General features: G+C 42.0%; 1 protein-coding gene across 1 annotated transcript in view; it reads left to right on the top strand.

Annotated features, from left to right (window-relative positions):
* ksr2 (kinase suppressor of ras 2) overlaps positions 1–25,453 on the top strand; it is a 396,870-nt gene that overhangs the window by 183,184 nt on the left and 188,233 nt on the right. Inside the window, exon 5 of the mRNA XM_055655591.1 lies at positions 11,620–11,801. Within this exon, the coding sequence (XP_055511566.1) occupies positions 11,620–11,801 (182 nt within the window). The remainder of the gene's footprint in view (positions 1–11,619; positions 11,802–25,453) is intronic.

The raw sequence follows: 25,453 nt of genomic DNA, 5'->3' as shown, positions 1-25,453 counted from the left end.
GAGTATCACAACGCATATCGCTAGCTTGGGAAAAGATCAAAATTCAAAATTCTAAGTAGGGTTTCTACTGAATGTGTATCGATTTTGCACCATCGTAAAGTCTAAATATCGTAGGTCGAAGCATTGTTAGTTGAGGAGCATCTGTAGTTGTTAAATGATTGTCTCAATAAGGCTATTAAAGTTACAAAATATATATGTGTCAGTAGTAAGTACACCTCCAGAGTGGATAAAGTTACGTTGAATCATACAGTGAACCATGTTAGAAATAGCCGTTGCCAAAATTTATGTTCCTTTCTTTCCTTATCGAAATCTATTTGCAAAATTCTTCTCTTCTACCTAATGTGCTTATCTTGGCAGTCCGTCAAATGCATTTTAAAGAATTATTCCTGGGATATAGGCATCATTAAGGGGCTGTCCCACTACGGCGACCTAATCCGCGAGTTAAGAAGAGTGTCTTTGACCTTCAAGCTCGAGGGCACTCGCGTGGAAAACCTCGAGCTGGATCGATCGATCGCGCACACACACACACACACACACACACACACACACACACACACACACACACACACACACACACACACACACACACACACACACACACACACACACACACACACACACACACACACACACACACACACACACAAACATCGCAAAGGCAGGGGCCAGGGAAAGTGGGGAGCGCTGTCTGAAATTCACACCTGTGATGAAGAGGAAGGTAAAAGATGGCTGCACAGTGTACGGTAAGTCCTTGAGGGGGTGGGGGGGGGGGGGTTGGGGAGAGACAACATTAATTCAACATGTTGAAATCTTTTCCTCGACCTAGCTGAGGCCGCGAATATGTGGGAACTTCCCTCGAGCATGAAGGTGAGTTCCAGTGACCTCATAGGTCCTCCTAGGACCACGTGTCGACCATGCTGCGAGTTTCCTCCTCATTTCAGTCGCACATCAAATTAAACATCACAGGCGTGAGAGAAATGAATGCTGTGGACAGATGTAACCACCTCAGGTTTCATTGCAGAGATGTGGAGTGGATGTTTTTTTCTTCTCAGAGTTTCTGAAAAACAAATCCATATTAGATTTAGATGCAGCGAACGTTTCGAACTTTAAGATGAGGATAAATGTCTTAGGTTTACTTAATAACAGATACATTTTTTAAACATTTGATTTATTTTCCATTGCTTTAAAAACAAGTAAATCCAAACTGCAGTTTTCCTGGTATTGCTTTAAATCCCTGAATAAGTAACTGATAGCTGGAGTGGGAATTACATTTACAAAGATAATTGCGTAAAAATATATATGAAACATGCTGAATAGCTGTCAGTTGGACTAGTGTGATTGGCATGAAATGTGACTGATTTGTGGCTTTTACCAGCAGATCCAAAGCTTGGACCAGTTTTATTCCCCCTTCTATTCGCATTTATATTCGCTTTTGGAGAGTTCATAATCACCTTGTTCTTCCACAACAACATATTCTTTTCTTGCCCATCCAATGGAATTATAAAATCTACATAGTGTACATTGTTATGTCCATTGTTATTTCTCCCTTCCCCTTCTACCTGAGCACTGCTACAATAATAAGCAAAACCACGCAAGAACCTGAAATTACTCGCTGTGTTTGAACCGTTTTGCTGGGCTTCATGAATGGTTCATGATCTGGCCAGCAAGGAACAGCTCTACCGACAATCAGCTGCACTTCCTATTCTCTCTACCCCTCACCAGGGCTATCCTGAGGCTCACTACTGGTGAAGCAAGCTGCCTAAAATAGATTTGATCTTGCTCAAGACCAGTCAGTCTTGCACAAAATGATTGAAATGAGGCTTGATGTCCAATTTCATCTGAGCCTTGGTCTCTCATTCTGGCTTGTGCTAGCTGTGCTATTTATGGCTGCAAAGACATCACACCAATTTTCTGCCACAAATTATAGTGCTTACACAGTACGGCATCAAGGTACAAAAGTGCATGATGTCAGGTGTTTCTGTATTGTCAGATAACTATCGACTCTGCTTCCAATACCATTGAAGTGCTTCGAAAGGCTGGTCCTCTCCCACATCAAATCCAGCATCCCTGCCTCACTGGACTCTCATCAATTTGCATACAGGGCAAATAGATCGACAGAGGATGCCATCTCTCTGGCTCTTCACACTGTCCTGACTCACCTGGATAGACAGGGCACGTACGTGAGGATGCTCTTCATTGACTATAGCTCAGCATACAATTCGGTCATCCCCACCAAGCTCACCACCAAACTCCACCAGCTAGGCCTCAGCTCGCTGATATGCGATTGGATCTTGAACTTTCTGACGGAGCGACCGCAGGCAGTGAGACTGGGCCCACACCTGTCCTCCACTATCACCCTGAACACCGGCACACCACAGGGCTGTGTACTAAGCCCCATGCTCTACTCCCTCTTCACTCACGACTATGTTCCTGCATTCGACACCAACACCATCGTGAAGTTTGCAGATGACATAACAGTGATTGGGCTGATCACCAACGGTGATGAAACAAAATACAGGGCGGAGGTGCAGAACCTGGCGGACTGGTGCGCACGTAACAACTTGTCACTAAACACCACCAAGACCAAGGAGCTGATTATTGACTTCAGGAGGTCCCATAATGGAGAATACGCACCAATTTCCATTTACGGGGAAAGTGTGGAGAGAGTGTCCAGCTTTAAGTTTCTGGGCACTCACATTTCAGAGGACCTCACATGGTTCACCAACACCGCTGCACTGGTCAAGAAGGCACAGCAACGACTGTTCTTCCTGAGGACATTAAAAAAGACTGGTCTGCCCCAACAGCTGCTGACAACGTTCTACCGCTGCACCACAGAGAGCATATTAACGTATGGCATCTCTGTGTGGTATCTCAGCTGCACGGAGGCGGAGAGCAGAGCTCTTCAGCAAGTCGTCCACAGAGCGCAGAGGATTATTGGGACACAGCTACCAGCCTTGGAGGGCATCTACCACACACGGTGCCTCAGGAAGGCCGTCAGCATCCATAAAGACTCCTCACACCCCTGTAACGGACTGTTTGAACTACTTCCCTCTGGCAGACGTTACAAGGTCTTCTACGCCCGAACCTCCAAACACAGAAACAGCTTCATTCCCAGAGCTATAGCGTCTCTGGAACACGGCCCTGATGAGGTTGAGGATGGCCCCCACCCCCCCCGGGGACTGTCTCCCTGGATGAGTGGTCACGTATCGTTTATGTTTTTCCTTTTTTTTGACACTTGGTTGGATGGGATGAGAGAACCAAGGAGTTGCGGAAGGAGTGGTCTCTGTGGAAGGCGGAAAAGGGGTGGAAATGGGAAGATGTGACGCAGGGGGGGATCACATCCCATTGGTCTCTAAATCTCGCTGCACTGATGTGCAATGACAATAAAAGATATTATTATTATTATTCAAGCAAGAGAGAAAAGAAAAGGTAAAAGAGGGATGGGAAAAAGTGGATGAGGGGAAGATCGATGATAGGATGGAGGTGGAGAGGAGAAATAAGTATAATGTGGCTTATGGGAAAGAAAGGGGGGGGGGGTTTCAGCTAAGTGACCAATGTAGACACTCAACTGTCCTCGGTCCCCTTCTCTTAACAACAGAATTACATTGCCTTAAATAGGGTTTTTTTGTCCCCTTAGCACATTCCACAGACATTAGTCATGGTCAGAGGTACAGGAAAAGTTTTCCACAGAATGCATCACATCAAAGGCCTTTTGTTTACATGGTACAAGATATACTAAAAACATTGGCCATTTGCTTTAGGTCATTTTATCTCCAAAGAGATCACCCTAGCTCTTTTCGCTGCTTCCTCTCTGTCACTTGGTCCCTCATAAACATTGGTCATTTGGTTTATGGCATCTTACTTCAAAATGTGACTAGCTATGTCTCTCTTCCTCTCTGTCACTTCCTCACTTGGGAGACAATGTTATAGGATTTATTATCTCACACAGCCGCAACCTAAGGCAACCCTAATTTGACACTAAATATAAGCTGTAAGCTAGCCCAGAATCCAATTTAATATCTTCTTATATTTTTAACTAAAATTCGGCTTCATCACCGACATTTCTTTGAACAATTGTCAGGCCTTTCACAGAACAAATAGTTGGAGATCATTTTAACGTTTTATTTGAAAGATAGATGTTCTAATAATACAACCCATCCTCCCCTGTCCTATATTGATGTTTGTATCCAGACTCCCACAGAGCCAGAAAGTTATATAGATTTAGATCATTAAGGAAAGCACATACTACTGAGTGAAATTCCATTAGTGAACTCTCTGTGCAGAAATTGTTTGGTTTAATGCTTCTGTCAAGGTACATCTGAATTTCATGACACCCATTTAGCTAACAAAACATTGCTCACACCTTTGGCAAAATAAATAACTGGAAATGATTTGATAACATTGATTAACCAACTGAAATACTCCCAGGAAACGCTATACATTATTGAGTAGGAGATTTCACCACGACATTTCTGTTTGTTTGATGTATGATTTGTATAAAGAGATTTTTCAATCCGGATTCATAGCCCTCTTTCTCCAGAGGTTTTCTCCTACACCGAGAAGAATCCATGTTCCAGTTCCACCCAGAAACTTGAGCAAAAACAATTCCCAGTTAACTGCCCCAATGAACTACTGAAGGAGTGTTGCAAGGGAGGGCTGGATTTGCAGAAACGCGCCTTTGCTCCCACAGCCCTAGTTTGAAGAAAACCATTCATCTCTCAACCAATAACACAGGAATGATGACGGTTAATAAAAATGATCCCCTTTGTGGGATCTTGCTGCGAGAAATTGGCTGTTGTTATTTTTACAGTACAGCAATGACTAAACTTCCAAAGTAGTTTAATGCTGCCATATGTGCATAAAATGATTTGAAATGTTTCCCTAGCAAATCTTTTTCACATTTTTAAATTTATCTGCACACTTTTTGTATAGACTGAGGAAAGATTTCTGATGTTAATGCTTTTTCATTAGATCATTATAGCTAAATTTTAAACAATATTTTGAGTTAAATATTTGTTTGATTGGGCTAATGGAGAATGTACATTATTAGCAAATATTTTGATTTGTCTTCCATTAATGGAATAGATAAAACATTGCTGTGGGGAAAGAGCACTGTCATGCTGTATGCGTGAATGGTCCAATCAGGCATGGATTGTTTTCTTTGGAACACGGAAGGTTGCTGGAAGACTTGATAGAACTATATAACATTTTGAGAGGCATCGGTAGGGTAGACAGTCAGAATCTATTTCCAAAGATGCATAATATCAAATACCAGAGGGCATAGCTTTAAGGTGAGAGGGTCAAAGTTTAAAAGAGATGTGCAGGCCAAGTTTTTTTTACAAAGACGGTGGTGTGTGCCTGGAATGCCCTACCGAGGAAGGTGGTGGAGGCAGATACAATAGTGGCATTTAAGGGACTTTTGGATGAGCACATGGATATGCTTGGAATGGAGGAATATGGATTATGTGCCAGTAGATAAGGGTTTGGCTTGACATCATGTTCGGCACAGACATTGTGGGCTTGTGTTCCTGTGCTTCAATGTTCTAATTGCTTTTAACTAATTTAGGAATTTGAACACTTTCCTTCAGTGCTCTGCTGGATAGCCTGAAAGAAGTTTACTGCCTTGCATAAAGATATATATTTTAAAAGATTGGATGAGTTTGATCAAAATAGAAGTTGGGTATGTTAATTTCTGGCAGGCGGTTTGTATTTTTGTGTGATCCAATTTCAAAGTAAAATAACCTGCAATTGACTATTGAGTGGGTAAGATGGTTAACACCTGAGTAGAAATGGTTGTGACATTTCTTTGATGTTGTCAAAAACTCTTGAATGCATCCTGAAGGTGTCTGAGAGTGCAAATAATGCATTGATGCTAACAAACTGATCATTATTAGATAAACAGAATTATTTAATTCTTCCGTTTTTGACTTCTCCCCTGCTGTCTCTATGTCCCCATGGAATCATCATTTTATAATTGGCTGGTGGAATGAATACTCTTCCGGCTCTTGTCAGTTTAAAAACAACATTTGGCAGAGGTCTGTCAGGAGATTCCCTTGAGATAAACTTGGTGGAAATCCGCAAAATAAATTATATTTTCTGTAAGAATTCTTTAAGAGTGCAGGACGTTGCATTCATGCAGTTGTCAATGTACCAGGAGCAGTGTTGGTGGAGACATAGCCTTGAAAAAGACAGCTATGGCTTGGGCCCATGTGAGTTCCCGTAGTTTCATCTTTGATCAAATGAAAGTGAGTGGAATTGAAGGATTTGTTCACAATGAGATCCCTTGAAACTAACCCATTTTCCTTCTTTTCCAGTTCTTTACATCTTTAATCTAATGCATAAACATTTCTCTTTCCACAGTTATTGCCTGAGTGTTTACCACATTTTCTGTTATTTCAGGTTTCCAGAGATTGCAGTCTTTTTAATGTTTATTTGTATACACAGATTTTACTAGTTATTTGATGCAGCCCATTGAGCAGGGAGGAGGGAGGGAGTTGGAGGGAGATTCAGCATAGAAAGAATCCCTTTGGCCTACAGACTTCACACTAGCATTCAGATGCCCTTATACACTAATCTATCCTAACCTGTTATATCCTCACCATGTTTCCATCGATCGACTCTCCACTTATCTACACACAAGGAGTATTTACAATGAACAGTTGATCTCCCAATCCACACTTTTTTGGGATGTGTGAGGAAACCAGAGCACTCATGTGGTCATGGAGAGATCTTGCAAACTCCATAACAGCAACACTGGAAATAAAGATTGAACCCAGGTTGCTGGAGTTTTGAGGTAGATGCTCTACCAGCTTGCGATGGTGCTGCCCACAGCATGCAGGGATACAGCTGGAGTTGGAGAGATGTGCATTTGAAGAATTTTTCCAATCATCTCTTGCAGCCACATATACTTCAGGAAGTCCAAGCTAACTTTAAGTGATGCTATTTACTGGTGATACTGAGGCCCCATAAATGTGCCACTGCTCCAAAGAAAGTATTGATTAGGGAAGGTTAATGTCCCCAGAATATATCAAAGGCAGTGTAAGCAACTGAAGGATTTGAGTATAGGAGCAGGGAGGTTCTACTGCAGTTGTACAGGGTCTTGGTGAGACCACACCTGGAGTACTACGTACAGTTTTGGTCTCCTAATCTGAGGAAGGACATTCTTGCCATTGAGGGAGTACAGAGAAGGTTCACCAGACTGATTCCTGTGATGTCAGGACTTTCATATGAAGAAAGACTGGATAGACTTGGCTTGTACTCGCTAGAATTTAGAAGATTGAGGGGGGATCTTATAGAAACTTACAAAATTCTTAAGGGGTTGGACAGGCTAGATGCAAGAAGATTGTTCCCGATGTTGGGGAAGTCCAGAACAAGGGGGTCACAGTTTAAGGATAAAGGGGAAATCTTTTAGGACTGAGATGAGAAAAACATTTTTTACAGAGAGTGGTGAATCTCTGGAATTCTCTGCCACAGGTAGTTGAGGCCAGTTCATTAGCTATATTTAAGAGGGAGTTAGATGTGGCCCTTATGGCTAAAGGGATCAGGGGGTATGGAGAGAAAGCAGGTACAGGATACTGAGTTGGATGATCAGCCATGATCATATTGAATGGCGGTGCAGGCTCGAAGGGCCGAATGGCATACTCCTGCACCTATTTTCTATGTTTCTATGTTTCTATAATTGGAGACACATACAAAACCAGAAACTAAATGTGAGGAGGTAATCAAATTTGGGGGCAAAAAGGATGAATAAAGCTGGCCAAGTCCAATTCTCCTTCCAACATGTGATGCTGCCGTGTTGGTCTGAATTATTTCATTTATACTGTTTGAACTGGTTCCCTGCGGATTCATTTCCCTTATGCCTGGTAGCAGGTGAGAAATAACAGCCCTGTTAAAAGTCAAACTTCACCCTTACTCTCTTGGTTTGTGAATACATTTAATCCATAAAATGTGCTTTCTAATTAGTAATGTTATTCAAATTACAACCATAAATCCAAACTACTGGCTGGGTCAGAATTCTTCTTAGCGCAAAATCTAGGTGTGATGGTCAAGCATTTTAAATAATTCTTGGTTCTTGGTTCAAAAGTAAATTAATTCAAAAGAATGAGTCTGTGGAATTAGTTAACTTTTCTTCGGTATTTATAACAATTGAGAACAAACAGGAAATTTGTACAATGTGTGAAAGGATACATTTATATTGATTAATTAATGTATCGCTTATTAATGGCATTGTGCCCTGTTGTGAATAATTCAAAAAATATATAATTGTATTCCCCTACAGTGTTCTCTCCATGAAAACGCCTGTTGCAAAACTACGGCTAAACTGTCACACTGTTTTACTGCAAAATATTATTGTTTTGTATAAAAAGCTCAACATGTTGACATTATCATTACTGTTATTCTACTTTGTACATACGAGTAATATCTGTGGGGTGATATTGTCCTTGGAGCCCATTTTGAATGATCTATTCATTGTCTTCACACCTTTCTCAGTATGTGCCAATGTTGAAAGTGTTTAATTCTGTCTAACTGCATTTGTATTGTTTTCATCACATTCAAAACCAATAGATGTCTTGCTACTTTTACATGTTCCTCCATGATTTTGCTAAATGAATGCTTCAACTTCAATTCATTTGCTCCCTGATTAGAAATAATGGATCCGTCAGAAAGGGATAATGGCTTTACAAATTAAGAATGATTCAAGATGGACTAATTTTACAAAATGAAACTGCTGTTGAAGGAAATCCTATTGTATGATAATAATACAGGAAACACTACCTCATACTCTCAAGAGAATAGAACAATTACATATTCATGTTTTCTGCAAAATTTAAATGGTTGCATAGAATACAGTCAGTGGATGTGCTTTTCAAATTGATTTGACTTTTTAAAAAAATCTTGTGTCTATCAATTCTGCAATAGCTATTGATGCTATCTGTTTCATATAACTATTGAGCTGCAAGTTAGTTTTCATGATTCCAATTTTTACTAATAGTTGCACCTTGGTGTTTTCAGTTTGGTTACTTAAAAATATTATAATTTAGTGATTCATAGCATTCCCCCAGTTTCTGTTTTCTCCTAAATCTCTATATATTTCAAGAACTATCATGACACTTCTTCAACTATATCGCCCATGTATCACAAAAGTAGGATCCCCTTTAACTTAAAAAAGTGGAGATAAAAATGATGGATTGGCTGTTAATCCAATATATCATCTATCTATGTGTCAGTTTTAAAATCAATAATAAATGTTTTTAATTGAGTGCCTAATGTGGAGTTAGTGCTTTGATTACCTCGCTTGATAAAAGAATCATGAGGTGGTAGTAAGTGTGATTGCACCCTGCAAGAATTACATGTTGGGGTTGGAAGCAGGCCAATCGGAGGTAAAACTTACTAAACTTCTGAACAGACACAGTCCTAGGTTATAGGTGATCAACGTATTGTCCAGAATAGGGTCAGGGAGGTGGCTGGCCAATCTGCTCCTGGAAGGCAGGTAGGGAAGTGGTTGATAGCCTCAGTAGGCAAGTAGAAGCTTTTGGGAGGTAAGAGAGTCAGAGTGCAGCTTGTTTTCAGTTTGCCTAACTTTATTTTTACCCTAGATGCTGGGGTATCAAGCTTTGTGGATCAAAATAAGCCAATAATGTGTTAAAGGCATTTATAGCGCCGCGTTGATCTGGAGGGACAAGAATGTTTCTCTCAGTCATGCAGGCCAAGCCGCGTATGTGCAATTTATTGAGATTTGCTTTTGTTCTGTTATTTTTAATATTTCATGCACCTAGCGATTTTTGATGTTTGCACTCTGACTGATTTAGATTTTCAGTTGCCAAATCCCAGATCAGTGAGAAGTTCTTCATATCTGGCTGCACAGTATCCCCACACAGAACTGCTGCCCAATGTCAGCTCCTTTCCCAGTTTCCAGCACAACTTGAAATCCTGTTCCCAGATGCTACCGCAATGGAAGACAGACACAAAATGCTGTAGTAATTTAGTGGGACAGGCAGCATCACTGGATAGAAGGAACGGGTGAGAGGGAAATGAGAGATAAGGAAAAGTAAGGTGTGAAAATAGGAGATCAAAAGGGGCGAAGTAAAAGAAAAATATAGAATGGATCATTGTTAGCTAGAGTTACTTGCATTTAGAGAAGTCAATATTCATACTGCTGGGTTGTAAGCTGCCCAAATGAAATATGAGGTGGTGTTTCAGGTGCCTAATTTGCGTTAGGCCTCACTCTGACATTGGAGGAGGCCCGGGACAGGAAGGTCAGCATGGGAAGGGGAAGGGAAGTTAAAGTGTTTAGCAACTGGGAGATCAGATAGGTTTAGGTAGACTGAGCAGAGGTGTTCAGCGAAATGATCGCTGAGCCTGCACTTGGTCTCGCCGATATATAGGAGTCTACATATGGAACTGTGGATACAGTAGATGATGTTGGAGGAGGTACAAATGAACCTCTGCCTCACCTGAAAGGACTGTCAGCATCTTTGGACAGAGACAAGGGAGGAGGTAAAGAGACTGGTGTTGTTGGGTTGCAGGGGAAAGTACCTGGGGAAGGGGTGGATTGTGTGGGAAGGGAAGAGTTAACCAGGAAGTATCACAATCAATACACAGTCAAACTGTCGATGAAACGGGCTGCTTTGTGGGGATCATTTTGAAAATGGGTCCTAGAGTTAAATTCAGTAGGACTTTAAGGCTATAGTTTAGGATCCCATTTCCATGTGCATGCTGTCCCTTCCTGTCCATTGGCAAATGTTGGTACCATTATTTACAAAATTCTAGCTACCTCTCATAGCCTCTTATGATTACTGTTAACATAAACAGAGAACAGCCCTATTCTTTAAGAACAATTTTCTCGCAGCTGTACCCTCTTTAAACTGTGCATGCAAAATGGGTAGAAGATACTGAGAGGAAATAATCATACACCATCACACGGACTTGTGTATTCACCTTTTGCGTATAGGAACTGGAGTATAGACCAGAATCAGTACATTGCACCTGCATAAGCCTTTAATTTAGTGGTTCATCCTTTGAACCTTCACAAAGATAAACTATACAGAAAATGAAGAGACGAGAAATTTCAGTCTGAAGAAGGGTTTCAACCTGAAATGTTGTCTCCCGTTATCTCGATCTTCTCAATTCCTCTAGCATTTTGTTTTATTCGTTAGTCATTAAACAGGCAGCTGGTATTGTCTAGAATGTGCATTTTGTAGTTGGACTTGGAGTTAACAAGTTTTGTTATTGATTCATGCAATTCAGAATTTGCTTTGTCCCAGGCATTTCATATTTTCCTATGTGTTCTCACATATTACTCACAAATCCATTATTTGTGTTTGTGGAAAAAGAGGAAACATGCGACATTTGTAATGTATCTACCACTCTTCATCCTGTAAGTGATTGTCATTATTCTTTTATATGAAGTATTTGTCTTGATGGTTGTATTGAATTTCTAGCATTTCTGCCATGCCATTCTTCAAAAACTAATCTCAGGTGGGCTGAAGCTAAATGAGTTTAATGCCTGCTCTAGTTTTTCTTGAAGTTATTATAATTTATAAGCAGTGTTTGGAGACTAATTTTGTGCTTTTTGTACTCGGTCTTTACTGATTTATTGCCTTTGTATGATTCTATCAGAGCAAAGAAAAAGAACAAGCCTCTAAATCTGAAGATACATAATAGTGTTGGCAGCTGTGAGAACATCCCAGCTCAACGTTCTCCTCTTCTCTCAGAACGTTCTTTGCGCTCCTTTTTTGTTGGACATCCATCTTTTCTTCCTTCCACACCTCCGGTTCACACTGATGCCAATTTCTCATCAAGTAAGTAACAGACATTTTGAAGTGGTCGTGGACCAACGTGAAGTATATAATAGATCAAAATCGATCCACTTCATTTTGAAATAACATCATCCTACCATTTTATACTCCTTAAGCCACTTTATTTTTTAATCCCATCAGTAATTTAATGTTATGTTGAATTTGCTTCAGTTCCATGAAAATCCACATCATTAGCTGCGAAAGAGCATTATTGACTGAGCCATGGATCATTTGGAGAAGCTATATTCAATAATACTGCATCGGTCCATTAGGCCCCAGCTTGCGCTGAAAAATCACAGTGAAGTTACATTCAAGATCTGCTTGGGCATTCATGAGAAAGCTAATGGTACTTAGTGTATCAAGAAGCAGATCTTGGTTTTAAGGAGCTTGAGGTTTTATTGATCTTTACAAAGCTTGATTTCAAAGTGATATTGTCAGTAAGGGTCCTAATTACAATAAAGTTCTAAAGCCTTCCAGGAAATACAGTAATTAAAAGGAGAGTAATAAGATTTGTTTGATGCTTAAAAAAAAGTTTTTCCAAGTCTTCAACTCTGGAGCCCTCATTTGTGAAAATAATGGTCAAAGGCTGTCACATTTATGCAGCAGTAGGACTTTTTAGCAAATCATTGATTGGAATGAGCTACGACTATATATTCTTTGGTGATTTTGTGGCAATGTTCCAGGGGATGTTAAATATGTAACACACAAATTAACTTTCCATTGTGATATGAAGCTTCCATCTGTGTACAGAGGGGCTTTCATTGGCCAACGCTGCTGCTGTGGACATATGGGACAGATATTAGGACATATTCCAATTATTGGACATAACTGAAAATTGTAAAATATTCCTATTTATGGGATGTTTATTTGAAACCATTCTCTACACTGAAGATAACTGTGCAAACTCATTCAGTATTTCCTCATAGCTGGGACTTTGACTTTGGGTAACATCTTTGTAAATCTTTTCTCTATTCTCGCAGGCATAATTACGTCTTTCCTGTAATGAGGTGACCAGAATTGTGTGTAGTTCTCTGCTCCAATACTCCCTAACTTAGCCAATAATACATAGGACCATGTATGCCTTTATGACCACTTTTTTAATGGTCCAACTATCTTTAAGGGATCTTTACATTGTCCCTCCAAGCCATTCACTATCTTCTGATATATTGTACATGTTCTTGCCTTGTGATACCTCTCCAAATTATCTCGACCGTTCATTGATAGATGGATTTAATGATACCATTTTCCCACCAAAATAACCAAACCATCTTCTTAAAGCCTACATTTTTCCATGTCAACTGCATGGCCAATTTTTGTATCGTCTGGCAAACTCCTTTCTCATTCCCCCCTGCATTTAATCCTGACGTGAATATAAATCCCAAAGAGCAAACAGTGCAGTTCAAGAAGGAACTGCAGATGCTGGAAGATCGAAGGTACACAAAATTGCTGGAGAAACTCAGCGGATGCAGCAGCATCTATGGAGCGAAGGAAATAGGCGACGTTTCGGGCCAAAACCCTTCTTCAGACTGATGGGTGGTGTGGGGGGGGGGGGGGGGAGGAAGAAGGTTCAAAGTTTTCTCCTCCCATCCCCCCCGCCCTCGGGCTCCTCCTCCCTTTTTCCTCCTTTCTCCCCCCCCCACCCCCCATCAGTCTGAAGAAGGGTTTCGGCCCGAAACGTTGCCTATTTCCTTCGCTCCATAGATGCTGCTGCACCCGCTGAGTTTCTCCAGCAATTTTGTGTACCAGCAAGCAGTGGAGTACTGAAATCCGGGGAATCCTGTTGGTAACAGCTTTCCAGTGGCCAGTGATTAGTAAGGGTGTCAAAGGTTACAGGGAGAAAGCAGGAGAATGAGGTTGAGAGGAAAATATAGAGCCACGATTGAATGGCAGAGGAGCCTTGCGGGCTGAATGGACTAATTCTACGTCTATGTCTTGTGGCCTTATGCCCAAGCTACTTTGCAATCATCACCATTTACTTTCTACCACTGAGCCAATTTTCAATTCAACGTGCCACCTCCTAGATTTCGAATGAATCCTGAACTTGTATTAAGATGACATTAGTTGCATACAAAAATGCTTTTATAAAATTATCTAGGAAATGTAGTGATAATATTCCTTTATTAGATTCATATCTCTGTTGATATACTGGGGAAAATGTATTTGATATTATCAGGTTCATTACAAACTACAGTAGATATTCGGCTAAAAATAAAAGTCTGAATTAATGGCCAAGTATTCACATACAAGGAGAGTGTGACCCAAAACGTCACTTATTCCTTTTCTCCAGAGATGCTCCCTGACCCACTGAGTTACTTCAGTATTTTGTGTCTATCTTCAGGCTAGAAACAACCCTGTTTTGGGGGTGGGATTTGCTTAATCAAGTGGGGAATGTGTGACAGCTATTTCAGCATAATTTCAGTTATTTTGTGAAATGGAATTACTGGGTCAGCCCATAACCTCCTTAATACTATTTAACATACATATGGCCTTCATCATATGTGTGTGCATGAAATATGTATACTTGCACCACATGTTTGTTTTTAGTATGTGTAGTGTATTTGAGATTGTTGAATTCATTGCATTAGTTGGATGACTTCTTTCTTCCACAAAGCAGGCCTTGTGAACCTGGCATTCTTAGATGGTTTCCCATCCAAGAATTGACTAAGCGAGTCAGTTTAACAGGGTACTCTTAGGAAGCCACAAGTATACTGATCCATGGTTCCCAACAAGTATTTAGCACGCCATATTGTAACAGCATTCAAACTTGGAGGAATTGATTTCACAGTTTTTATAAATGACGTACAAATGTTAGCAAAGCCTAAACTTTGTTTTAGAATCATAGAAAATAGGCACAGGAGTAGGCCATTTGGCCCTTCTAGGCAGAACGCCATTCAATATGATCATGGCTAATCATCTAAAATAGTAAGATTAAACGAGTACTTACCAGTACGAAGTTTGATCTGTATTTTATGAGGAGTTACGATGAGGGATTACGTGAAGAACCCACCCAGCGCGCAGGCGCGGCATACTTCCAAGCAGCGGTGTGGAATCACAGATAGACACTAGTTGAAGTAAAGATAGTAAAGACCAACGAGACATTAGTCCGAATTTGATCTATATAATGAGGGTGGGAGCGGAGGGCACGTAATCCCTCATCGTAACTCCTCATAAAATACAGATCAAACTTCGTACTGGTAAGTACTCGTTTAATCTTACTATTTTACTTCGGAGTCACGTGAGTGACTACGTGAAGACTTCAAAGGTCTGTGATTTCAAACCGTGTAACAGTTATATCACTCACTGCCGAAAGATCATCGAGGGAGGAAGTGGTAGCTAAAGACCAACCAGTTTGTTTAGTTATAAAATAAATGTTTATTAACTATAACAAAAAATAGCTCCCATGGGCTTTAAATCATAACTTTGCGGTTTCTAAAATGGTATCCGCAAAGACGTCCTGTTCCATCAGCGGTTTCCTGTAAAATCGTTGGAATGTCGATTCCCTTGACCATCCCGCTGCTCTGAGGATGTGGTCTAGGGGAACCTGCATCCTATCCGCCGCTGAGGTGGACGCTGCCCTGGTTGAATGGGATTTAAAAACATTTGTGTTAATCCCTGCCATGCTGAGGACCTGTTTTAACCATCTGGATAAAGTCTGGCTGGTAACCCGTCCAAAAGGCTTTCTGTGGCTAACCCATAAGGCTTTCTCTCTCCCTCTAAGCGTTTGGGTTGTGTCTAGATAATGATGAAGGTGGGTCACCACACACAGCCTAGGTTCTGGAGGGTAAGCCCGGAAGATCAACGGGGAGTTTGATGTACCTGGTCTACTTTGTTTTACCAACCCCGGCATGGTGAAAGTAATGGTATCTGGGGTGGTCACCATGTAGTTCAGATTTAGCTGATGGAGTGACTGAACCCTTTGAGCTGAGACAAGCGCCATGAGCATGAGGGTCTTATAAGTGGACTGTTCGAGGCTCAGGGATCCCACCGGAGGCCAACCTCGAAGGTGTGTCAGAACTACACTCACATCCCACATGTGAGTGTATCTAGGTGTAGGGGGTTTGGTATTAAAGATCCCCTTAAGGAGTCTGATGACCAGAGGGTGGGATCCCACACTATGCTGTTCTATCGGCATGAGGTATGCGGACAGTGCGCTCCGAGCCGTATAGATGGCACTGTAGCTCATCTTGAGATCATGGTGCAGGTGGGCCAGGAACTCCAGCACATCCGAGATCGAAGCCGTCTTGTAGGATGTCCCTGCGTCCAGACAGTACTGTTCCCATTTCCTGATGAAGGTCAGGTACTGTTTCTTGGTGGAAACTCGCAGGGATGCCGACATGGTGGTGATTGTTCTGTCTGATAACCCCAATCCCCGGTAAGGCCTGTTCAAAATCTGGAAACCAGGAGTTTCAATTTTTGGTGGCATGGATGGCTAATGCCAGTTACCGGGTGAGTCAATAATTGGGGGTGGTGTTGAAGGACCATTGGTGTCTCTACCACCATGTCGTGGAACATTGGGAACCATGGTTGGGTAGGCCAGTCGGGCACGACCAGAATGCCAGAGGCTGAGTCTGCCTGAATTTTCTGGAGTACCCGACTGATGAGGCAGAAGGGAGGGAAAGCATAGAAAAAGAAATTTCCCCAATCCAGCGTGAAGGCATCTACCGCTGCTGCCTCTGGGTCTGGTTCCCAAGCCACATACATGGGTAGTTGGTGATTTAACCTAGACGCAAACAAATCTATATCTGGCGTACCATATTGCTTGACAATTTTAGCAAATAATTTTGGGTCCAACATCCATTCGATGTTGTCGTTGAATTTTCGTGACCTGGTGTCCGCCACTAAATTTAGCTTGCCTGGTAAATAGGCAGCTGATAGCCAAATATGTCTCTCGACACACCATTGCCAGATTATAGCAGTTAATTTGTCGCATGATACTGATTTAATGCCACCCATGTGCTGGATATAAGATACTGCCGTAGTGTTGTCGATCATAATTCTAACATGCACGTGCCGCATATCAGATGCATATGCTTTTAGCCCATAAAAGGCGGCGAGCATTTCCAAAAAGTTAATGCCCAGTGATTGTAGTAGCGATGCCTCTGAGTTAGTCCATCTGCCACCTGTGCTGTCTATGGAGTTAGTAGCTCCCCAGCCTAAAGCACTGGCATCCGTTGCAATGGTTATGTTAGGATTGGTTACGGCGATAGGACTGTGACTGTGCCAAATATTGTCAACCCACCACTGAAGTTCTGATTTGGCTTCAGCGGGTAAATCCATTTTGCGATCATAATGCCCCCTATGAAGGCGTAATGCATGAGTCCTTGCTCTTTGTAGATTTTGATAATGCAAGGGCCCATGTTGGGCAGCCGGAAATGCTGCTACTATAGAGCCAATAACTCTGGCTACATGCCGTATTCTAGGTTGCGGTGTAGCAATTAAATGGCTACAAGCTTCAATAAGTGAAACTGTTTTGTCTCTGGGCAGAGTGACAGTCATGTGAATCGTGTCAATAGTGAAGCCTAAGTAATCCATGTTAGTAGTAGGCTCCAATATTGATTTATCTGGGTGAAGGATAAAACCCAAAGTTTCAAGGAGTTGTTTAGTGGCTAACACTCCTGCGACAGCTTGTTCCCGTGTTCTTCCTAATATGAGAACATCGTCCAGATAGGCCACAACTAAATGTTTTAGTTCTCTCAATTTCTTCATGGCCACTTTAAGAATTTTCGTAAATAGTCTGGGAACTGTCGTTAAACCATTGGGCAAAGCTCGGTACTGCCATAGCTGGCCCCTCCAGATAAATTTCAGATATTTAAAGTAATCTTTATGAATGGGTACCAAATAGTAAGCATCTTTGATATCTATGCTTGCCATGTAGTATCCCTTGGAGATCAGTTGTCTGGCAGTGACAAATGTCTCCATTTTGAAATGTTGATACTCAACAGACTGATTAAGTGACGTCAGATCAATAATAATGCGACATCCACCATCTTTTTTGGTTTTTGAGAAAAATATTTGATACAAATTCTTGCGGCTCGTGTGTGGTCATTTCTATGATGCCTTTAGCCACGAGCCGATCAAGTTCAGCTTGTCCTTCTACCTTCTCAACTGCCGAGGGAAGGAACACCCTTTGGGGCATGTGCTGAACTGGCGGTTCTACGCCTGGTTTGAACTCAATTTTGTATCCACTAATACTGTTGAGTATAAACTTATTGTTAGTAAGGGAGCACCAAACATGCTTGAAGAACCTCAAACGTCCCCCTGTTAATACTACACCCTTTGTCTGTGTATGTTGACAGGAACCAGACCCACCTACCTCCATGTTCACTTGTGGGGTCGTTTTCGGTGGGTCTGGCCCAAGGTTGTCCGTGTTGGTGCTGCGGTGGGGCGGCGCATCTTCCCATGGCTCCGCCCTGGGCCCCGCTCTAAAAAAGAGCTCTGGGGGTAGTGGGAGGCGGTCACCAGGCTTTCACCAGCTCGGTATCTGCTGGTGGCTGCCGAGGCGTGCGGCCAACTGGGTGTCTTCACCCTGCTCGGTCCTGGCCCTGCCCTCATGAGGCCTACTGGTTTTGCCGCCTCTTCCAACTCCTTCAGCCTTTTGGCCAGATCCGCACCAAATAGCAGCGCCTGTCGTTCGGGCGCTGGAGCTTTACAGAGGCCGGCATATGTTGGGTTGAGGGCAGGCCTGATGTTGTCCCGCCGTAGGTTATTTAGCTCATACGTGGTGCTGCACATCAGTGCGAGGGCATCCTGCTGGGGTATGGTCAGGTCTTCATCCCCAACGGACCGAGCAAAGGCGGTGACGGCTGCTGAGTGGAGCTTCAGGACTCGCTGCATTTTGACTTCCTGAGCCCTGATTTGCTGCCCCAGCTGGTTCCAGATCTGCCCATTGACCGTCTTGACCCTCAGCGCCTCGCAATTTTCTGGCGCTATGTAATTGTCAAGGGCCTGCTGGACAGCCTTGTCCTGCAGCGGGTTGTTGGACAGCCTGTTTATGGTGGCCGCCATTCTGGGTGGCAACACCATCCCAGTTGTTGGGGGCGCCGCATATCGGCCCACTACACCCAGTAGCTCTTCTTCCGGCACACCCGGCATGCTGACGGTATCCTCCGCCTGCCCTTGGGATAGGCCAGCCCAGTCCTGGCCTCCCTTACTGCCCTCGAACATAGAGGGTACAGAAGGGTGTGGAGAGGAGGAGGCCAAAGCCCGTCCTCCTGGGAGATGCCGCATCTCCTCGTTTATCATGCGCTCGAGGAGCTGCCTCATGCAGCTGATCCGAGCGTCTCCCCTTTTCGGTGGGGGAGAGTGTTCCCGTTCCTCCGATTCATCGGAGGACACCGGCCGGTCGGTTTTATGTGTCGCCTTCCTCCCTGTGCGGGGCGTTGAAATCTGCAGCACTGGGGGCGGCTCGGTGTCGGGTGAGCGGGAGCGTTGAAAAAGCTCCTCCGCTGCGAGAGGCTGCCGTCCCGCTATGGACCCGTCCTCGGGTGGAGTTGGGCAGGCAGTCCTCCTGGCTGGTCGCTTGCGAGAGGCCATGATTCTCTCTAGAGCGACTCTGTAACAAAAAAGGCACTTACCTGAGGTCTTGTCTTTATGATGCAGCTGGAGAGCCTGGCTCCAGCTGCTGCCGCTGTTGCACTGCTGACGTAATGCCGCGCCTGCGCGCTGGGTGGGTTCTTCACGTAGTCACTCACGTGACTCCGAAGTAAAATCAGTATCCACTTCCTGCTTTCTCCCCATATGCCTCAATTCCGTTAGGTCCAAGAGCTATATCTAACTCTCTCTTGAATACTCTTGTTTCGGTTGCTTTGTTCCGTTTGCTTGGCTCAAACTTGATTCTGCCTTCCTTTGATGGTGTGGCAAGATTTTAATTTTAATCAAATATATATTATTCCCTCCATGGAATTGACATACCTATAGTTCCTGGACGAGTGCAAGTACCCACCCCAAGTGACCTTACCCTTCTGTAAATTTAGGAGGAGCTGAGGTGGCTAAATGGAGGTTAATTCCACATTGAATACCATGAATAAGTGGTTTTAAGCGACATTGATTTTCATTGGGATATCTGTGATTATTGGAGAGACCCCCATGCAACTAGTATAGTAGGTCCCCATGCAACTAGTATAGACCCCCATGCAACTAGTATAGTAGGTCCCCATGCAACTAGTATAGACCCCCATACAACTAGTATAGACCCCCATGCAACTAGTATAGACCCCCATGCAAACTGTATGGTGCATCGTACAGTTTTCATAACAGCATGTATGTGCACATGAAGCAGTCAACGTTAACCACTTTTATACATTAGAGAGTTGTACAGCACAAACTAACCAACAACAACACTGATTCCATTTGCCCGCATTAGGTCTCTATCCTTCCATGTCTTCCCTATTAAAGTGCCTGCCTAAATATCTTGTGAATCTAATGATTGTATCGAACTCCATCACCTCCTCTGGCAGCAAGATCAAATACCCTCTGTGTGAAAAGAAACTTCCCATCAAATCCCCAGTTAAACTCCTTCTTCTCATCTTAAACATATACTCTCTTATTGTTGACAACTCTAGCATGGGGATAAGGGATTCTGATACTCTATCTCTGCCACGTATAATTTTTGATCTGTCTATCAGATCATATCTCCTTCAATCTAAGTAAAACAGCCAATCCAATCTCTGCCCATTACTAAAATCCTCCGATCCAGGCAACACCCTAGACAACCTCCTCCGCACTCCAGCACATCACCATCCTTCCAATAGCCTAGCAACCACAGAATTGCACACAATACCCCACGTATGATCTAACCAGTGTATTATAAATTTCCAATGTAGCATTCCAAACTTTATATTCTGTGCCTCCATTCTTGTTGTACATTCCAAAGATGAAATTTGTGAATAACATGTGGCAACATAAGGGTCTCGACCCGGAAAGTCACCGACTCCTTTCCTCTAGAGATGCAGCCTGAGTTACTCTAACTTTATGTGTCTATCTTTGGTATAAACTGGCATCTGCAGTTCCTTGTTATTACATTCGGTTTAAACCAGCATCAGCAGTTCCTTCCTAAGCAAATGTTTTGCTAGGAACACTGAGCTAAAAGTGTGGGCAATCGATTGCCTGGCGTGTCTCTGAAGAGCACAAGGATTTCATAAATCCCCATTGTATATCCATGCGTGCTACTGAGTGAAACAATAGCTGTAATTATATCCAGGTATTTCAGCAATATACAACATAAAATCCTCATAATATCACCGTGACAAATTTAAATTTGCATCATTTATATAGCGGATTGTCCTTGGGGGAGAGAAATGAGGTGTGAGCAAAATTTTTGTTTCTAGTTATTTCTCCCCTTAAGGAAGATATTGCCTCAATATTACTTCTCCAAGATGTCATGTTTCTGCTCTGTTTCAACAAGCAATGTGTTGAAATAAGTTACTTTGCAAATAGGACTCTGAAATGATCATACAAAGGGACTACAAAAGGCAAAGGTTATTGAACATTAAACGTTAATTGGTCTGGACGGATCATGACACATCATAGGCTCAAAACCAGACCAATATGTTCTAATTGATATGTTGCTGCTTATCTTGGCAATGTGATTCATCTTGTGGCATCTGTCTCTACTGCATGATATACAGGCTGAGCAACTAATCTTCAGCCAGATGAAGACTGGTTTTAGTTTTGTGTGCACTGTATGAACTATGGGCACAGGATACGTGCACAGTGAATTTGCATAGGCATTGCATTATAAATTGTAATTCATAAGAGCAGAATTAGGCCATTCGGCCCATCAAGTCTACTCCATCATTCAATCATGGCTGATCTATCTTCCACCTTCTCCCTTATCGTTTGACAACCTTACTAATCAAGGACATGTCATCCTCTGCTTTGAAAATGCCTAGTGACTCACAGTGACCCACAGCCTCCACAGCCATCTGTGGCAATGAATTCCACAGATTCACCACCCTCTGGCACAAGAAATTTCTCCTCATCTCCTTTATAAAGGTACGTCCTTTCATTCTGAGACTATGTGCCCTCTGGTCCCAGACTCTTCTACTAGTGAGAATATGCTCTCCGCATCCACTCTATCCAGGCCTTTCACTATTCGGTAAGTTTCAATTAGATCGTCCCTCATTCTTCTAAACTCCAGTGAGTACAAACCCAGAGCCATCAAACCCTCATCATGCATTAAGCCAATCATCCCTAGGATCATTCTCAGAAACCACTCGATTCTCCAATGCCAGCACACCACTCCTCAGATATGAGGCCCAAAACTGCTCACAATACTCCAAACACAGTCTGACCAGTGCCTTATAAAGTCTCAGTATCACATCCCTGCTTTTACGTCCTAGTCCTCTTGAAATGAATGTTAACATTGCATTTGCCTTCCATCCTATCGATTCAACCTGTTATATTAACCTTTTGGGAATCCTGCACCAGCACTCCCAAGTCCCTTTGCATCACTGATTTCTGAATCCTCTCCCCGTTTGGAAAATAGTCTATGCCTTTACTCCTATGAGCAAAGTGCATGACCCCACACTTTGCTGTTCCATCTGCCACTTGTTTGTCCACTCTCCCAACCTGTTTACCAGCCTAATGTGCAGCACCTTATCATTCAAAAAGGGACATTTTCCTCTGCCTATTCTGTATAATGCAGCCTGCTGATTGTTTTAAATATAATGACTGGGTCATCCGGCCCATGGTTCATTATGGATCAATATCAGTCTTGGTCAAACTTGCCAACAAAGTGAGACTGTTGTATTATGGTGAATTGACTGCTATCTCGCAGAAGTCAAATATCAGCCGTTAGACATGTCCTTATTCCTCTCTCCAGATCTTGACAAAATGAATGGAATCGCCAAGTGCTGCTAATAGACCTTTGATTTCATATTTGAATATTTTGGGTTTGCGTATAGGTTGTATAATTTTATTACTTGCATTTGTACAAATAGTGAGCAAAGTGTTTGAAGAGGGCCAAGGACAGAGGTAAGACAATATTATTCAATGCAAATGTGTAAACAGATGCTGTGAAATTAAGGACACAACGAGGCAATGTAATCAAAACAATACAAACGCAAAATATGGCAGATGCAGGAAATCCACTATAATAATGACAAAAAACAGTAGTAAATTACAGCCAGACAGCTTCTGTGGAATGCTAAACACAGTTAATGTCTAAAGTTCTTTCCGCACAAAACACAACCTGCAATTAGTGGCAATGTCCACTCTGATGTCCCAAATGAATTTGTGCAAAAATGTTTGAAGTAGCACCGTGGCGTTTAGCTCACTCTCAAAGGGCTTGTGTGGAGCACACAGCTCCCACACCAATGAACTAGCTTCTGGCTACTGTGTGTTGGAAGATTGGTGCGTGTTAGGTCCCAATACATTTTTTTTGAATAAGGCTGCAGTCAATGAAGGAAGCTCCAGTGAAATAGCTAATGTTTGAATAATGATGCCATCTATATGTAATCTCAGTGTGAGTGTGAGATACCATGTGTGAATCACCTGTGTGACAGTGCAGATTGTTTAATTGTCATTTATTGCCTGAACGTTGTGGGACAAAACATCTAATTCTCTTTGAGAATGAACAAATGCTTTAATTTTCTCGGAGGCTCCAGTACTTGCCGGCAGTCAAAATAATGTGCATTACATGACATCACAAGCCTCCCTGGACAAAACTGCTAAGTTGAATCATGCCTGGAAGTGCATTGTTCATTAATTACGTTGGAAATGATCACTTGCAATGGGGGAAAAACACCTCATAACCTCGATGGTTCAGATTTCCAGGCAAACATGGTATAAGTAAGAACACGGAAAATGGGGAAGAAGGTTGATGATGCAAGGTCAAAGGGATGGCAATAGGATGATTAAAACTCAGACAAACATGTTTGGTGGAAGCACAATTAGAAAATTAAAGTTGTTCCTAACAATTGCTTTCTGATTAATTGCCTTTGGTTATGATTTGAAATGAATGTTGAATCTGAAGCCTTGAGAAGTGTAAACACATCTAAATATATATTGATAATTTTCAAGAGCAGGGACATCAGGGGTATATATCTTCACAAAGGGTATACTGACAAACATTAATGGAATGAAATTGGAGAAGCTGGGATTGTTCTCCTTGGACCAGAGAAGGTTAAATGAAAAATCAGTTGAAACATAGAAACATAGAAAATAGGAGCAGGAGGAGGCCATTTGGCCCTTCGAGCCAGCACCGCCATTCATTGTGATCATGGCTGATCATTCTTTAATATTATCCTGGTTTTTGATTGATTAAATAGAGAAAAGTTTAAGGCAGTGTTCAAAATAATTAGGGCGGAAGTGAGGAGTTTTCTTACACAGATGGTTGTTGAGATTCAATAATGACCATCTCAAAGGGTGGTGGAATCGGATTCCATTAGTAATATTAAAAACTAATTGGACATATATGTGAAAACGATTACTTTCTAGAGTATGGGGAAAAAAACATACGAGTATGGATCTGAGAAAAGACAGGCATTTCAATACATCCCTAAAGAATCCCAACAGAATGATGAATTACATTTTAAGTTTCTAAAAAAGCATTCTGTGTCCAGGTACCTGCAATGCAGTTCCAGACCAATAGCAGGAATAATTTGCTGTTGTTCAATTCTGGTCAAGTTTCCTGGGCGTGAAACAGGAACTGATGCTGTCTGACCTGCTGAGAGTTTGTAGCATTTTCTGTTTTTATGCAGATTTCTAGTATCTGTAGGCTTTGGTTTTCATACAGTTTCTGATCGTGTTGAACAAAGTTGTTGAAATCTGCTGGTTGTTTAAAAGAATGTGATGATGCCAGTATATCGACTAGGATTCTTTGTTTCATCCATTTTAATATGCGAGTAAAATAAACTTGGGTGGATTGATAAAGTAGATACGTTCCTGGTAGATTTGTCTATCTTGTTTATAAGATGGCACTGAAGACAAATTCAAACAGTTGCTGTGGCCTGCAGAAGCATAATGATTTCATCGGTCTAACAGACCCTGACAACATTTACCTAACTGCTGGACTCTCTCAGTAGTCTTGATCCAATTTGAACCATCATTTACCAGATGTGTTTATTGATGCATGTTGTATTACTTGAGACCCAATGTTTCTAACTTTGATCAAAACTATTGCTATCTTTTAAATGTGAATCCCTGCTGGAGTCTTTTCCATTGTCATATCCATTAAACCACTGACTGGATATTTTAAGCTGCACAACAAATAACTTTCTTCCCCATGTTCAATTAGGACAATTTGCATTGGAATTAGAAATTGAAAAAAAGAACATGATGTAAAACTGGTAAACAGCAAAGTGATTATTTTTAAATGGAATTTCCTATTAGAACAGGAAGCACTTTTCTGAGTGTTATCTGCCCATCTTGATCTCACCATCTCCATCACAGGAGATAGACTATCGACTAGCATCTACTATAAACCTACTGACTCCCACAACTATTGTCGTGGTTTACCAGACTCAAATTAAAGATAAGATGACACAGACACGGAGAATTCTTCAAGAAGACGAGAAGCCTTTAATTTGCACAAATCTGGGCCTGGAACATTCAGAGATAGTACAGCTCGGCCACTCTCCAAATGTTCTCTGATCCATAATTTCAAGCAGCATTTTATTATAATTTCAGTTCTTATCTTTGGCTGCTTAGCATGC

This window comes from Leucoraja erinacea, chromosome 25 (assembly GCF_028641065.1).
Source record: "Leucoraja erinacea ecotype New England chromosome 25, Leri_hhj_1, whole genome shotgun sequence".
Lineage (NCBI taxonomy): Eukaryota > Metazoa > Chordata > Chondrichthyes > Rajiformes > Rajidae > Leucoraja > Leucoraja erinaceus.
The sequence above is the reverse complement of the archived record's forward strand: the minus strand, read 5'-3'. Positions and strand labels throughout refer to the sequence as shown.